Genomic DNA, 18,489 nt, shown 5'->3' on the forward strand with positions numbered 1-18,489 from the left:
GTCTGAAACTTTATCCAATCACAAGAACAAAATGCTTAATGCTTAACCAAATCTTTAAATGTTAGTCCCATCAAAGAAACTCTAAATACTCTTAAATTTTTTCAATCTAAGAATCCAAAAACTGAGAAAAGACTAGCTCTATTTATCTACTTATTTATTTATTTATCTTTTGAAACTTTACCTTCTGTCTTAGAATCAGACTAATACAATCTATGTTTTGGTTCCAAGGCAGAAGCGTTGTAAGGGATAGGGTCACACAGCTAGGAAGTATCTAAGGCCACATTTGGACCCAGAACTCCCCATTTCCAGAACTGTCTCTCAATCCAATGAGCCATCTAGCTGCCCCTCAAGCCCTAATTAATTTAATATGTACAATAGCCCAATCAACCAACAGTCTAAATAAAAAGCTTAAAATAATCAAGTGGTAATCAAGACACAATAAAAGTACAGACAATTAAACAACTGAAAATTGCTATGGGAATTGCAAAAAGGAAAGGGCCACTTATAGGTAGGAGAGAAGGGCAGACAAGAGATAAAAGTAAAATTTCTCGGGGGGGTGGGGTAAAAAAAAAAAACAGTATTTGAGATGAACATTTCAATAGAGGTAATAATAGCACAGAGATGTGAGGTGTGGGGAGAATGAGTAGGGGTGGAATTCTAACTGAAAAAAATGGAAGGAGCAGCAAGGGAAAAGAAATGAGAAATCTTATATCTTGTTAAGTAAAAAGGCAATCTATTTTGCCTGGATTATAGGGAACATGAAGGCAAGAAAAGAGTCAAGAAAAGGAAGTTGCTTTAAGATCTTTACATGCCAAGCTAAGGAGTTTAGGCATCATTCAACACCAATCAAAATTGGCATGGCATAGTAAAGAGCCCACCTCAAAGCCAGAGAGCCTTAAGTTCAAGTCTCATCTGTGGTCCATCCTAGCTGTGCTGCCCAGAAAAATGACAAACTCTCAGGGCTCTAAGCAACTCTCTATGATTGTCAGTTGCATAAAAGGTGTTGACCTGCATTTGTAAAAAGAGGTTCCTCACAAAGAAGTTTCCTACAATTACAAAGTCACAGGGCCAGTCCCTAGCCCCAGTCCTACTGATACCTAGTCCACCTTGCCCCCTTCATTTTACAAATTAGGAAACTGAGATTTAAGTGACTTTCCCAGGGTTACATAGAGAGTAAGCCTCAGATATGGCATTTGAACACAGTTCTGTCTAGAATAATTTTCTTTCTACTGTAGATGATAAAGAAACATGAAAGGTTTTTGAGTAACCTAATTGATGTGATCAAAACTATTTATTGGGAAAATCATCTTATATAAAAGTGACTGGTAAAGAACAGAGGCACAAAGACAAGTTAGGATACTTCTGAAATCATCCAGGTAAGAGCTAATGAGGATTTGAAAGTGTAAAAGTGAGGAGAAAATGTGAATGTGAAAGGAAATGACTAAGACAAAGGATAGGACTTAACTGCTTAGATAGCTATCAACAATGAGAAATGAAGAGGAATCCACTTCTATGATTTAAAGTAGTATACTCTTGGAGGTCAGGAAAAATGTGCAACAGTTTGCTTTTAAAAAAAAATTACATAATAACTAATATCCTTACCGATAGCGCCGTACAAAGGTCCCTTTAAAAAGTGCATTCATCATATTTTCAATTTCCATAGGTTTTTGCTGACACTGAAAGACAAAAATGTAGCAACTACATACAATCCACCATCTTAGAGGCCACAAGAGCCTGAAGATTTATAGCAGCAAATTAGAGAAATTTGTAGTGCTGTTACAAGATACAATTATTTGTGCCTATTCTCCTATGCTGCAAGTTTTATACTTTTTTCTTCTCTAGCTCCTGAGTACACAAAAGCCCTCATGACACTTTGCCCTTCTCTCATCTGCTACCACTTTTCTTGGTGTTGCCTTCACATGTATTGTCTGCTCCCTTATCCCAAAAAGGCTGCAGAACATTCATGCTTGAAGAATGCTAAACTGAAATATTTGACCACTAAAGTCATTTCCAACTCTAAGATTCTGATGCCATTTTTTGGTCTAAGAAAACTGGTTTGACATGAGGGTATTTGTAAAATGCTAGGAAGCATCATGCTATAGTGGAACAAATGCTAGGCTTAGTCTCTAGAGAGACTTGGGTTCAAAGTATGTTTCTGATGTTTACTATTAGCTATGTGGCCTTGATCACAATGCCTCAGTCTCTTTCCTTGTCTATAAAACAGAGATAAGGGTTATTGTGAAGTTAACATAAAGTGCTGCAAAAGCTTAAACCACTATATCAATCATTATTATTATTTGTAAATAGGGTGTGGTAAGAAAAAGGGAGAAGGAAAGGCTACTTTTCTCATGGAATATATAATGTGGTGACTAATCAATATTTCTATCAACTGATCAACTAAGAATTTTCCTCTTGGAATTTTAGCCAAGGTACTAAACACAGGATTGACAGTCTTAGATATCAGTACTTCCATCTCAGAGTAGAAACAGAAACTGTACCAGGATGCTGAAAATCATGGGCATTAGAGGGCTATAATCAAAGGATTTATAAGTATTAATGTCTGATATACTGTGAAATAAAATTCCTGTATTGTCAGATGATCACCATCATTTAAAGAATCCTACATAACTTAAAAACCTACTGTTAACAAAAGAGTATGTTAGCTAAAAATGACTGGTTATTTATTCTCCATTTCTCATTTTCAAAATCTCAGATCTACATTGTTGAGAGACAATGTGGCTCAGAGGACAGAGTCAATTTCAGAATCAGGAAGACCAAATTTGGTTCAAGCCCTTCCTCTGACAAATACTAATAGTAAGCCGGTCACTTAACATCACACTGCCCCAGGCAATTGTGTAAACCTAAAGGAGTTACAGAATAGCTGAAGACCTACATTGTTAAAAAGAGTTCCTCATGGTGAATTTTCCTATACCAACAAAATCATAGGTCTAGGCAAAAAAAAAAAAAAAAAGAAAAAGAAAAGCCCACAACTGAAAGGGAAAGAAAAGGTAGCTATATACCCCAAAAGATATCACAAATACTTAACCCACATTAAGAACTATCAGACCTCTTTCCTTTTTCTGTCAAGCTCGTCCAATCTAGGACCAGTTTCGCCCTCAGGGGTCCTATTCTTCTCTACTTCATAAAGCTGCTGAGCATTATGGATGCTGACATCAAGATTCTGAATTACACTCACAAGTGCTGTCACCAGCTTCATTGCTGAAATGCAAAAGATTTTTAAACAAACAAATGTCACTGAATTAAATGGCTTAAGTGCAAAAACTTCATCTCCTAAGCATCAAAAGGATAAAAAGGGAAGAAACAAAACAGAAAAGAAGATAATAAAAGTGACATGGCAAAAGTAGATGAGGTGATCACAGTAGTCATTCTGAGCTCAGTTATAATTAAAATATAAATAATCTAAACAAAAGAGACTTAAATAACATTCAGGGGGTAGGTATGTATCATTTAAGTATTAAGAAAGAGCAATAAATACTCTTTATCACATCAAAATACATGTAGGAGCATTTTAGCTCACCAAACACTCTTAGAGAATGTTCATATGATGATACAGAAGGAAGAATAAATATGTATTCTATAGTGATTGAGATGAAAGGCTTAAGCCAGAGAAACATAATTCATGAGCCTAAATCCCACCCTACCCCCACTTCAGGATCAAGATGACATCATATCATTTCTTTTTAAGACTGTTTCTCTTGGCAACCAAAGATCTAAGCCTTTAATCAAATAGTAGGCACTTTTCCCTAATTTGCCCTATTACACTAGAAACTACTCTTTCTTCTTTATTTTTATTAATGTCTATCTTATGATAATGAATCCACACCAAAATAGCTCTAAGCTGAGATGCAATAGGCTCCCAAAAACCACTTGTATTTAGTTAGTAAATTTTTTTACAATAAAAGCTCTTCCCTCAAAATTTTTTCCAACAACTTAAAAATAAGTATTTATTTAATACCATCTATGTAACACTAGGCTAGGTATCTAGGAGAATAAAAAGAAATATAAGACAAGTGTCCCTGCCACTTGACTCCAAAGATATGAGTAAGTATATATGTATGTATGTATGTATGTATGTATGTATGTATGTATCTATCTATCTATCTATCTGTCTGTCTATCTATTGTTAAACATCTATCTATCTATCTATCTATCTATCTATCTATCTACCTACCTACCTACCTACCTACCTACCTACCTACCTACCTACCTACCTACCTACCTACCTATCTACTGTTAAACATCCTTGCAAAAATGGAGTACTTTGGTTGAGAAAATCTACATATGTTAGACTTGGTTAACATGCTGGCTAATTTTGCTGAACTATTTTTTGTTTGTTTGTCTTTTTTATTCTTTTTTACAGCAGATGGTTCTCTGGAAGAGGGAAGAGGGATATATCAGAAAATATAGGTAATTTTTTTAAAATAGCAATACAATTTTTAAAGGAAATCCCTTATTTCAAGGAATCTCTAAAGGGCCTAGGGAGACAAAATAACAATGCAAGATAGTACATGATGAATTCCAAGTAAGAAATACAGACAATAAGGGCAATAATTCAGAGATGCCTACTGTGATAGACTGGGATGATGAAAGAAAGTCTCATGGAAGAGGTCAGATTTGAAGAATGAATAGCATCAGGTTAAATGAAAAATAGTAGAAGCATTCTAGTGGAGAAATGGCATGAACAAAGGCACAGAAGCTAGAAAGATGTATTCAGGGCACAAATGAATAGAACATTTTGACTTAAGAGTTCATGCTATGGTGTAATGTTGGAGGTAAAGAAGAATAGGGTGGATCCAAAGGACCTTTGCCTAAAATTGGCCACAGGAAGCACAGTTTACACCCAAAACCAACTAACACATATGTTTGTATCATCATAGGAAAGAAGCAAATCCACATAAGAAAACAATACAAAAGTACAAAAGACTTCCTCTACTAATGCAATGATAATTGCCACCTGCATGCCTTTGCTTACTCCATTCCTCCTATCTAGAATGCTTTTTTTTTTTTTTACCTTAGCTCAAGTCCCACCTCTTCCCTAAGTCTTTGTCTTACTGCTCTAATTCATAGTGGTCTCTCCTTCATCTTAACATTAAAGCAATTATTCCTTTAGAATTTGACTAGAACTACATATTATAGTGTTAAGTTTTCAGACATTAGTCTTCTCTATCCAAATAGGTCACAAACTTTTTAAAGTCAAGAATGATATTATATATTTTATTACTTCTCATATTTCCCACAACCCTGCCAAAAACACGACAGGCCAATTAAAAAAAATATGAATTGACTAGAAGGGAAAAAAAAAGGTTTTAAAAAGTATCATAGCCACCTTAAAACTAAACTCATGACCCAATCAATGAGTCATGAAGATATTAGTCCTAAACCACATTTAGAATCTTCCTTCCACAGTTACAACCACCATAATACCCCAATGTGCAGTGCTAAAAGAGATGGGCAAAAACTGACCTGCTAACGTACTGGTATGCCTGAACGCTCTCACTACAGAGCCTGTGAGTCCTGAAAGAAGGGAAGTGATTGTGTTCATCAGATAACCATCGTAGAGAATGCTGTACTGACACTGTTGAATCAGCACTGCTGTAAATTCACAGAAATTAGCCTTAAATTTTTTCCAGTGGGGTCCAGGCTTAACAATTGGATAACCCTCATCTTCCTGTGTTTAAGGGGGGGAAAAAAGAAACACAAGATAAAAATTTCAATTGAGATAAAAAAATAACACATAAAAGAATAAAGCTAAAAGCAAGTCAGTAGGTTTTGCTTCTACTGGAAAAGTTATCCTAGTCTAATTGTAGAACAAAAACCTTATACTGAGAAAATAAAGTTAAATGATAATATCTTGTCATATCTAAGGCCATAGAAACCACTGCCAATCTTCTCTATACCACATACAAAAGAATGTAGTACCTCAGAGTAACTACTAGAGGGACTGGATAAGATTTATTATAATTAAAGTCACTAAAATAACAATGTAAGATACTGAAAACCACTAAATTAGTTAATCATTCATTTTTCTGATTTTTCAAAATCAGCAAAGTTCCTGAAAGGTCCATCCCTCACTCCCTGAAAAAATTAGGCACAAAATGCAGTTACTCAATCAATTTCTCAGGAAGTCTTCTTCCCAGTTCCATCTCCTCAAAAAACATGTATCTAGTTTATTTTTTTAAGCTTAAACATTTGTTCTATAGAAAAAATATTCATGTAGAGAACTCCCACTTTTGATGATTTATTCAGAAATTAACTGGAGTTACAGGGGTTTTGTTTGTTACAGGGGTTTTGTTTGTTTGTTTACCACTGTCAAATGCTACATTTACTGAAATAAATTACTAAGCCATCATAAACTGGTTATCTATAAGTCTAAGGGAGGGCAACCAGAAATGCTGATGTGGAAAAAGTACAAGTTTAACAGTATGAGAAAATATGATACATACTACCTATTAGGAACATTCTAAATTTTGGTTTTATCATACCCTATACCAAGAATGGGTTTTGAATAGATAATTTAGTTCTCAGATTGTCTTCCTGAACAAGAAAGCCTGGTCAATAAATCACTTTAACCTTTAACTCACCATGAATTTATGCACATTTAAATTAATTCCCCTGATGTCCCACACAACTGCCTCACTGTGATAAAAAATGACCACTTAGTTATCAAAAGTCAATGTCGATACCAATTAATATCTGACAAATTTTTTTAAAAGGTCTAATAGTAGATGGTCATCCAAGTTCATTAACAGAATTCTTCCTGATACATGGTTTAGGCATCAGGTAATTCTTAAAAAATGATTAATAGAGGATATGACCACTCTGTGTGGTAACATAGAGCCCAATAAATTAGGTATATACACTAAAAATGCTATCATGCATCTGGTCCCAGTAAACCTGCTATCAATGTCAATTCTCAGAGATGGAAATCTAAAACCCCTACATCATGGAGCCTACTTGTCGATTTGCCCATGGGAAAGGACAAAATTCTTGTTAAATAGTATTTTAAGATGTCAGGCTATATCTCATCAACAGCAAACAAGGAATTATTTATTACCGTGTAACTCTGTACACCAATGTCAACACAAGAAATAATTCTACCAGTTACTTTTGAGCCTAAAATATGAAGAGGAGATTAAACTACTAAATTACCTTTTGGGTCAGGTTTCAATCCTACTCTCTTTGCTATTTTATTTAGTAGAATAGGTCAGATATAATTCAGTTTGGAAATAGCCACTATAAGCCAAACCAGTAAAGACATCCCATTTTAAAATAATGTCACTTAACCAGGTTAAATAACAAAAAAGGTCCCATGCTGTAGTAGAAAGAGTGCTGAACTTGAGTCAAGAAAAAATTGGATTCAAATTCTGCCTCTTAATAATTACTAGTTAAATGTGTGTGTGTGTGGTTGTGTGTGTGTGTGTTACTTCATCTATAAAATGGGGATAATAAAACCAGTAGTACTTACAGGTCCTAAGGATGCTGAGAGCCCCTCAGAGAAATAAGGGTCTCCATCAGGTACCATCAAGTCAATGCAGATGGCAGAGCCCTACCTTGATCCCTGCAGTCTGAAAACCGGGCCACAGAATGTATGGATAACCCAATCAGAACCCTCTGTGTGACGCTCTTCTGACCAACACTTTTTATTATTAAAATTATTATAATCTATATTTTTAGGATAGCCCCAAGTTTTATAGAATAGATATAAAATCTAGTTATAGAAACCCATTTATAGAACTCCCCTTATAGAATTCCCCTTAATACTCTATAATACACCAGCATTTAATGAGTTAATAGTTCATACCCTCAGTAAAATAGCAGAAGCAGCTTTTATCTTGTTCTCTGTCTCAAGAGTTTGAAGGACACAGTATGAATAAACCAAAATATTCTCACAATTCACTACTTTCCCATGTTAGACTTGTCCCCCTGAATATTAGAGTTCTCACACTTTAATTCATTTTTGAAATATGTTGAAAGTTCTTTTTATTAAAATAAAACTTAGATAAAGCAGGACTTTGGTAGCCTTGAAGACTGCTTGGACTAAGTATAATCTATATGTAGAAATAGCGTTTTGTGTGCCAATTCTTACACAACTGGTATAACCTTGAGCTATTCTCTGGGGGTTTGAAATGTAAATTTTCTCATCATTTGTGTGACTGTGAGAGAAAAGTATAAAAAAAAAAAATTTCACAGGAAGTGCTCAGAACAGCTTCTGCAAAAACCACTATGTCTGACTCTCTTTTTTCTCACCTAAACCATACACCTTCCCAGACCTTCTGGAGCTGCTGGCTGGCAAATGAGGTGACATGTAAAATGCTTTGTAAACCTTAACCAGATATAAATGCTAGCTGTTATCAATGTTATTATTGTTGTTAAGTTTCAATAAAATCTTCTCTTGAGCCTCAGGACTTTGGTGGCAATAGGTGCATGTGTCTGTCTTATATGTTTAGGATACAATTGAACTGTAAATGATTAATAATGTTATTAAAGCTATCAAAAAATTTGTGCTGAGTACTCGGAAAGAAACAAAAATATATCTTGAAATCTTCCTAGTTATTAAAAAGCATTTAAGCATTTAAATGTGCATGACATTGTGTGAGCTGCCACATACACAGAGAACATATCCCTAGTTCATGGCATCTAGAAATGTTACAATTTACACAGACTGACAAAAACAGAATAATTTAAAAAATTAATTCAATTCACAATAAGATAATTCCATTAATTTCATGTATACAACTAGAACTTAACAAATATACATAACATCTCAAGATAAAGAAAATAAGCAAAGATTTTACCAACTCCATTGGCCATGTCACTGTTAAGATCCATGGGCGAGCCATAATTCTCTTATACTGCAACCCTGTTTCCTATAAGTAATTATACAAAAAAAAAACAAAACCAAGAACACTTTAATTTACATGTTAGGAAGATTAGTTCAAGTCCTTCATACTGAATTTTAAATAAAAATTTACATTAAGAATCTAATTATATCCATATGAAATAGAAGTATAATGAACAAAAATTATGAAAAATACAAAGGTATCTCTTCAACTGTGACTGAAGTGATTTTGTTTTCACCAATTTAGTAGTTTAAGAAATCTTCTGAGCTGAGACAAGGATCTTCTTCACTCTAGAACTGAGAGATGTTTTTCTCAAATACTAAGCATATTCACAGCCCCATGGAAATTGTAACTCCTAATGAGGTTACTAAGTCCAATGGCCATATATATGCTTCAAACGGATTTTACCACCAAACTTCAACTAAGAATAGGCATCCCCAAAAAAACTTTTGTACATGTTGTTACAATATGGCTCCCAAAGATAAACTGTGCTAAGTAAATGCTTCCTCCAGAGCCTAGGATAGAATGAGTTTAAGTTAATAAATAACTCAATTGTTAAAAAAAATTAATAGGATTCTCTCAGACAAGATGGAGAAAGAATACAAAATCAGGTGTCTGATTATAAGCTTACAAATAAGTACAACTTATAAACTACTTTATATTTCAATCTCACTTATTCAAAGTCATAACTGAGGAGCAGCTAAGTAGTACCATGGATAGAGTGTCAGACCTGGAGCTGGGAGTATGTGGATTCAAATCTGATCTCAGATACTTTCTAGCTGTCTGACTCTGGGCAAGTTATTTAAGCCCAATTGCCTAGCTTTTGTCACTCTTCTTAGAACTGATATTAACAGAAAATAAAGGTTTGATACAAAAATAATTTTGTTTAATTTAATGGTTTAATACAAAAATAAAAATAAAATAATGGTTAGTTTAGCCCGAATAGGTAATCTATGCCTATGATGCACAGAGACACAGAGGAAAAAATTCCCCCATGATTTTTTTCTATTTTTAAAGGAGTATCATGGCCTGGTGTAGAAGTTCTTAAATCTTTTGTGTCATGGACCTTTTCTGGCTTTCTGGTAAAGCCCAATGGACTTCTTCTGAGAATAATGTTTTAAAATGTATAAAATAAAACATATAGGATTACAAGGGAAATCCATTTACTCTGGACTTTTGAAATTCTATGTTGTTTTAAGTTCAGCCTATATGAACTAAATCTTACCTCATCAAACTTCTCAATCATTTTTTTCAAAATGTCAGAGCTATGTAAACTTTGGTACATCTCAGCAGTCACCATCCCTAGATATAATGGGAAAGCTAAGTTTAAGAACGATGGAGTGAAATAAACATAAAACAAAAAATTAATAATGATATGCATTTTGAGGCAATATGACACAGCTGAAAGACTAGATTTTGGAACAGAGGACCTAGGATTAAGTTCCAGGTCTACTTATTGGAAAATCATTTAACCTCTCTGGACCTCAGTTTCCTCATGTATTAAAAAAAAGGGGGGGGGAGGGGGAGGGAGGCTTGAGCTAAATGAAAAAAACCTCTAAAGTTAAATTTATAACCTAAAATCTCTGGTCCTTATTTTGAGCCATTTTCAAAGTTATCTATCTGTGAGAAAAATACTCATACAACTTTCAAAATGACCCAAAAGATACTTAATTACATATCACATATAGTATTTGCCGAATCAATTCCAGGACAGAAAGGGTTGAAAAACAGACATGAAATGAGGCATTTCACTTAAGTTCTGTAGACATTAGAAATTCATACTGTCAATTTCCCAGTGTTCTCTTAAAAAAATAGAGAAAGAAAAGAAAAGAACAAAACACTCCATTCCCCTTCTACCAAATTTAAAACGTTTCCAGTTTTATCAAGGGGGATGACTTGAGCTATGGCTTGCCACTCAACAAGTCTACTCAACAATCTAAGAGGGCCTATATCAATCAACCACCTAGGAAAATCCTAATGTGCCCCAATTCTTCAAAACTAAGGTCAATGTGAATTATGCTCAATGGAAGATATAACTCAGACTTAACTAAACATTCGGAAAGTCTATCCTTCAAATAATCACAAGGAAACAATTACCTTGACAGCCAGAACACTGAATAAAGAAATTGATGAGATCCAGAAGTGCCAAATCCCTGTCTTCTTTATAGGCTTCAATCCAGTCATCTACCACTGACTGACAGGAAACAAACAGTCAATGTTCAAAACAGAAAACAATTGAATCCCTCTAAAATACTGGTACTGGAAAACCACCCACCTTAGAGACAATATCTAATTAAGCTTTTATTACACATAATTAGTTTTCAAGAGACATGGATCTGTATAATAAACTATATCACAACCAAACTTTGAATTTATTTCTTCCAGGTCAAAAAATTAACATAAAAATAATAACTAAAAAAAAAAAAAGCTTTATACAAGATTAAACTGTACCTTGCAAAAAGCACTATAGACAATGAACTATTTATAACTTTCTTTTTCTCAAAACATACATGCAAAGTTAACACACATACTCTGAAATTTAGGTAAGAACTACACACAATATTATTTATTTTTGTATATTTTAAATGATCAAGAAGTAAATAAGGGGAGGAGCTGCATAGCTCAGTGGATTGAGAGTCAGGCCTAGAGGCTAGAGGTCCTAGGTTCAAATCTGGCCTCAGACACTTCCCAGCTGTATGACCCTGGGCAAGTCACTTGACTCCCATTGTCCACCTTTACCACTCTTCCACCAAGGAGCCAATACACAGAAGTTAAGGGTTTAAAAAAAAAGAAGAAGTAAATAAGGGACGAGAAATAAATGAATTGGTTCATACTCATATATAAAACAAAAGTATAGGGGAACAGTATATGAAGCATGACAAATCTATACATAGGTAGAGCTGAAGGACAAATGAACAAGCAGCACTACCTTGCCAAATGATGGACCTAAATCCAGGTAAAAGCATTGTAGCTCAGAGATCTACCTGCATAGCAACCTTGCCCAAGCTGACCACCTCAAAGAGAGTGACTGCTTCCACCACTTCTTCAATTTCATCTTCGTCATTCTCTGGCTGACTTGACCTCTTCCTTCTTAAAATGTTTTTCTTTCTGACGTTTTCACACTGCTCTCGGACCTTCCTTCTCTCTTTCTGAAACCAAAAGTTTTCCAAGGAAATTATCATAAATCCGTTTGTCAATGCACATTAGCCTTCTTTTTATTTCCCTTCTATCTTACAATCGATACTAAATGTCAGATCCAAGGCAGAAGAATGGTAAGAGCCAAGCAATTGTTGTGAATTGCCCAGGGTCACACGTCTAGGAAATGTCTGAGGTCAAACTTGAACCAAAACTTCCAGCTCTAAGCCTGGTTCTCTATTCACTAAGCCATCTAACTGCCCCCATTATAATGCCCTCTTTTCCAGAATTGCCTTCTGTTCCAGCACAAAAAAGAGTTATTAAAAATCATATCTTTTAACAAAAATTCTGAAATTCCTTTAGATTTCATTATTTTCTGGCATTCGTTGTAATGAATATGCTTAAAATAAACAGTCATCAACTGGTTTTTAAATTTTTTAAGATTTAGAGCAGGAAAAGACCTTCAGAATTGTCTAGTCCAAATCTCTCCGTTTATAAATGAGGAAACTCATCTACAAAACTCAAAGGGAGGAAGTTATTTGTCCATGGTCACTCAGCAGAATGTAGGTTCCTCATCTAAGTATCTAAATATAACTTAAGAAAAAAAATGCTCATTTTTTTCTTTGTGTCCCTAGTGTCCAGCCCAATGCTCAACACAATGGATACTTGCTAAATGCTTAAAATATGACTGAATCCTATCAAGGTTTTCACTCTAATCAATTTGTTTGTACAGAATTTGGCCTATGTTTCTTTTGTGGTCAGCACATGAGAGAAATGAGAAACAAAAGTCCCAGACACAAAGGAAAGAGCCATTCTTCTTTCCCACTTCTCAGGCTAATTTCACCTTTTAGTGGGCAATCATAAGGAACCTGCTGGCAGGTTGATGTCATACCAACATGCACTAGAGTTGCCCCTTAAGAATTAAGAGAATCTATGGCCACTTTGGCAGAGTCCTACTTAGTTCAAGGAAAATCTCCCTCAGTCAGCTACTAAATTCATAAAGGCCCATGCTGTCAACTTTAAAAATGGAAATTGTTTTCCCATTCAAGAGGTTTTCAAATGCCACTCAGCAAGTATTAAGACTACAAAATGTACTCTTTTCCAAATTCATCTCTCAAACTGTCTTTTATTTCAAATCTGCTCTGTATGCTAGTTGTATGGACTATTCTATACATGACACATCAGCCATTATTGTATCCACAAGTGCTTTCTTCTTTCCAGGTACAGAAGACAGATATTACTCTACCTCTCTGTACCTAAATTTCCTCATCAGTACAATGAAAGGATGGGCCAGATGATCTATCTCTCAGATCCTTTGATTTTCTGTTATTCCTGTTATTCTGGGGTAGGGAACGAACAGAAGACCACCAGTTAATCTGACTTTCCCTTAGTCTTTTTTAGTATTTAAGCAAACATCTTCCACCATGATATGTGTCTAATTTTATGCAGCATCAATGATAGATGATTTCATCTCTTGTATTTATGAATTTAAAAACCTACATGGTAGGGGCAGCTAGGTGGCTCAGTGAATTAAGTCAGACCTAGAGACAGGAAGTCCTAGGTTCAAATCTGATCTCGAATACTTCCCAGCTGAGTGACCCTGGGCAAGTCACTTAACTTCCATTGCCTAGCCGTTACTGCTCTTCTGCCTTGGAACTAATACAGAGTATTGATTCTAAAACGGAAGGGTTAAAAAAATAAAAACCTACATGGTGTGAGAAAAATCAGTAAACATAAAAAATGTTTTGCTAATAGTATTCTTTACATTTAAACTTTTTTCAAATAATTTTTTAAAAATGTTTCCTACACTACAATTTAAGATATTCTAGGCAAATGTTTATGTTTGTTATGCTTAACAAAATTTAGTCATATAAGTTGAGCTAACATAAAAAATATTTTTTTCCTTCTTTGCTCTATCTCTGAATGTACTAATCACTCTACCTATGTCTTTGACCTCATCCACTGATGGTAATCTGTCTCAGAAGCTTACCTCTTCAATTATTCCCTCTCTTTCTCTCACTCTGTCTTTTTGTTGTTCATTAGCTCCTTCCTTACTACCTACAAACACATCCAGATATTCTCCATCCTTAAAAACTTTCATTTTACAATGCTGCTACCTCAGACTATCATCTTGCATCTCTTCTCCCTTTTACAGTTAAACTAGAACCTAGTATAAAGGTCCTTGAGTCATCCATACTCACTGACTCCATCTATTCCCTTCGACCCTTTTTAATCTGGCTTCCAAATCCACAATTTGATGGCAATTGCTTTCTTGCAAGATAATAATAATCAACTTCCTAGTCCAATAACCATTTCTCAATCCTCATTATCTGTGACTTCTCTGTAGCTTTTCATACTGGTAATTATACTTTTCCCCAATGCATATTCTTTCCTCCCTTGACTTCTATGACACTGATTTCTCTTATCTGTAGGACCAATCTCCTCTGCCAAAATCATCATCCTTTTCCAGCCCACTGAAAGCTTAGTCTTGAACCCTTTTCTCTCTTCGTACTCTCTCAGTGAGTCATCAATTCCCATAGGTTCAATTATTGTCTCTAAAGACTACCTAATCTATATATCCAGGATTCTTCTCCTACAACACAGTCCTGCACTTCCAATTGCATGCTAAATATTTTCACATGGAACCCAAATGGGCATATCAAATTCCACATATCCAAAACACGGTCCATTATTTTAACCTTTGAACTCATCCCTCCAAATTTCTCTTTCTGTTCAAGATCCAGCCAACCTTCTGGCTACCCAGGTTTATAGTCTTAGAATTATTCACAACTTTTCTCTAATCTTCTGTCTCCAGTCAGATAATCAGCTCTCCTCTACAACATCTGTCCACTTTTCTCCAAGTAGCTACTATTCTAGTTCAGACCCTCATCCCCTTTCACTTAGACCAGTGATGGGCAAACTTTTTAAAGAGGGGGCCAAAGGAAAGGAAATGCTCATCTGTCAGTCTGTTTCTAAGGCAACTCTTTTGAAGTCTCATTGTATTGTATTCGTCAGATTAAGAATAATGTCACGCAGCCAGATAGAACATTTTAGGGGGCCTTATCTGGCCCCCAGGCTGTAGTTTGCCCATCACTGACTTAGACTATTACAAAATTCCAGCTTCACAGTAAACATATCAAACTGGGTATTAAACTCAACTTATCTAAAACCTAACTCATCTTTCTCCAAAAACCCTCCCTTCTTCAAACTTACCTATTTCTATCATATATACTATCAACTTTCCAGTCAAGATTTGCAATCTTAGCATTATCCAAAATTAGACTCTCTGTTAGCCTACATGTTCTATCAAGTGCCAAATTGTGCCATTTATTCCCTCAATGACATGTCTTATATCCAACCCCTTCTCTCCATTCACAAAACTGCCACATTAATTCAGGCCCATATCATCCCTTGCCTAGATTATTTTAAGTCTTCTAATTGGTTTCACTGCCTCAAGTCTCTCTCTCTACTCCAGGCCACCCTACACCCCTGCTACCAAATTAATTTTCTTTAAGCACATACCTGACCACGTACTCAACTAACTCCTATGTCTTCTTACTGCCTCCAAGATAAACTCCTCTGTTTCACTTTAAAAGACCTACATTGAGCAGGTGGGTGATTGAGTGAGCCAGGCCTGGAAAAAGGAGGTCCCACAGTTCAAATTTGGTCTCAGTCCCTTCCTAACTATGTGACCCTGAGCAAGTCACTTAACCCCAATTGCCCAGTCCTTCCTTACCACTTTTCTACCTTGGGACCAATGTGTGAGTATTGATTCTAAGAAAGAAAGTAGGAGTTAAAAAAAAAAAAGACCTATACAACCTGACCCCAATCTATCTTTCCAGCTCATTGGACATTAACACCTATCCCCTTGGCCCCATATTCTTCAGTCCAGTCCAACTGGCCTTCTCTGTGCTCCTCATATACTTCTCATCTCTACAACTTTGCACTGACCATTTTCCAAGCCTTGAATGCACTCCTTCCCTTACCCTTACCTCTATGTCAGACTCTCTTTCTTCTGACAGGAGCCTTTCTTGATGCCACAAAATGCTTTGTATCTTTGGGTTTATTAATTTTATATTTATACTGAATACAGCTTAATACATACTTGTCTCTTCCATTAAAATCTCCAATTTGCCCTGTATACATTTGGAATACATATATACCTGTTTGTATGTATTCTCCCTCATTAGACTATAAACTTCTTGAGGGCTGGGACTATTTGTGTCTTTCTTTTTATCTCCAGTGCTATGACAATAATAAAAACTTAGTAAATAGTATAAATATGCTAAAATATAAACACTAAATAAAGCTAAGTAATTGATACCATGAATACTATAGCCTCTAGGTTTTTGGGGCACTGATCAATGCTGGTTCCCCTCCTATCAGACTCTCCCTTCTCTACATCATTTGTTGCTTCTTCATACATGTCATATCCAATAACTCTGGCTGTCCCCTATATTTTGTCCTTGGTCCTCTTCTCTGCTCCCTCTGTACTACCTCAATTGGTGATCTAATCATCAATTTCAAATATCATCTCAAAACAGATGATTCCCAAATGTATATATATCCAGTCTTGATCTCTCTCCTGAGTTACAGTATGACAACACCTTGTCTTCTGGACATCTCAAATACCACATGTTTGAATTAAAACTCATTTTCTTTTCTTTTAAGCTTTACTTTCCAAGGCAGAAGAACAGGAAGAGCTAAACAATGGAGGTTAAGTGACTCGCTCAGGGTCGCTCAATGGTAGCTAGGAAGTGTCTGAGGTCACATTTGAACCTAGGACCTCCCATCTCTAGACCTGGTTCTCATTCCACTGAGTCACCCAGCTGCCCCATCATTATCTTTCCCTTCAAACCCTACTTTGATTCAGATTTTCCTATCGGCATCAAGGGTACCACTATCCTCCTGGTTCCTGAGGCATTACCTCAACTCCTCTCACCCAACAAAACCAATTTGTTTTCAATTTTTTTTTCTTTTTTCACAATCTCTCATCTAAGTTCCATTCTGTCTACTCATACAACCATCACTATAGTATAAAATTTTCATTATTTCTTACCTTGGGGATAACTGCACCAACTTTCTCAATAATCTTAGTCTCGTCTTTCTCCTCACTCCAATACAACCTCTACTAAGTTCCAAAGTGATTTTCCTAAAGCAAAGGTCACCCCTCCAAGGTCATTCACCATCTGTGGCATCAGTTTATCTAAAGGATTTTTAAAGCTCTTCAAAACCTGGCGCCTTCCTATCTTTCAAATTATCTTATAGTTTAGTTCATTCTATGCACCCTATGATCCAGCCACACTGGTCTACTTGCTTTTCTTCACATACTCCATTTCCCATATCCTTTGCTCTTGTCCAATTATGTCCATACCTGGCACCCTCTCTCGATACCTATTTCCCTAACATCCTTCATTACTTAGTTAAAATCCCTCTTTGTTTAGAAGTCCTTCACTGCTCTGAGATTACATTCTATCATATATATATATATATATATATATTGTACATACTTTGTCATTTTAGTCTCTCTGCTTAGAATGTAAGCCAACTGGTGGCATGGGCTGGGGGGTTTTGTGGGGTTTTTTTGCCTTTCCTTTACATCACTAGTAATCAGCACAATGCCTGGCACATAGTAAGCACTTAATAAATTCTTACTGACTCTTTCCTCAGAGGCTTTCCCCTACATCTAGCATTCAGTTACTTCTCACCTCCTCCTCTCAGATTTCCTAAACTTCTTCAAGACTCAGCTTATATGTCACCTCCAATGAGGTGTTAATGTTAATGTTGTTAATGTTCTTACCCTCCTTAAATGACTGTATTGACTTATCTATGTCCTTTCTGCAAGCAGGAGCTATTTTGTATAAAAGGTATTTGGTAACTTGTGCATAATAGAAATACTAGTATTTCCTAAATGTGAATGTATAAAAGTTCTTTGCAAACCTTTCACCAAAAAAATAATTAAGTGGGAGAAATTATTATTAAGTTTTTAAAGAGATAATATAGACACAGGCCACAATGAATCATTAACTATATTAGGGGACAGGGGACATATTTTAAGGGTTTCTCAGAGAATCCTCCAGAGGATATTTAGAAAGATTAAGGAAAACAATTCTAGTCAATGGAAATTAAAGTTCAATCTTTTTAGAAATATTAAATTCCTCATCTACAAATGCTTAATTCAGGATATCAAATCATAGATTTATTTCTTCAGAAATAGTACACCTTCTTCACAACATAATTTGGAGCACAGAGGTCAAGACAATGCACTGAATATTATAGGCAACTAGTATATGCTTAGTGAATGAATAATTCATTACTTTAAAATTTACAGTGCACCCTGTGAAAATGAAATCCATGAAAATCCCTTGCAGTCCATGAAAAGATTTTAATCAAACCATTTGGAAACACTTTATTTATTTATTTATTTATTTATTTGTTTATTTATTTATTTATTTTTTTGGACCCTTACCTTCCATCTTGGAGTCAATATTGT

At 35.4% G+C, this 18,489-nt stretch overlaps 1 protein-coding gene across 1 annotated transcript in view; it reads right to left on the reverse strand.

Annotated features, from left to right (window-relative positions):
• LOC123242568 (cohesin subunit SA-2-like) overlaps nt 1-18,489 on the reverse strand; it is a 135,903-nt gene that overhangs the window by 111,589 nt on the left and 5,825 nt on the right. Inside the window, exons 4-10 of the mRNA XM_044670400.1 lie at nt 11,846-12,010; nt 10,959-11,055; nt 10,087-10,163; nt 8,817-8,888; nt 5,485-5,689; nt 3,068-3,219; nt 1,603-1,676 (exon numbers count right to left, since the gene is read on the reverse strand). Coding sequence (XP_044526335.1) covers nt 1,603-1,676; nt 3,068-3,219; nt 5,485-5,689; nt 8,817-8,888; nt 10,087-10,163; nt 10,959-11,055; nt 11,846-12,010 — 842 coding nt within the window. The remainder of the gene's footprint in view (nt 1-1,602; nt 1,677-3,067; nt 3,220-5,484; nt 5,690-8,816; nt 8,889-10,086; nt 10,164-10,958; nt 11,056-11,845; nt 12,011-18,489) is intronic.

This window comes from Gracilinanus agilis, chromosome 3, assembly GCF_016433145.1.
Source record: "Gracilinanus agilis isolate LMUSP501 chromosome 3, AgileGrace, whole genome shotgun sequence".
Lineage (NCBI taxonomy): Eukaryota > Metazoa > Chordata > Mammalia > Didelphimorphia > Didelphidae > Gracilinanus > Gracilinanus agilis.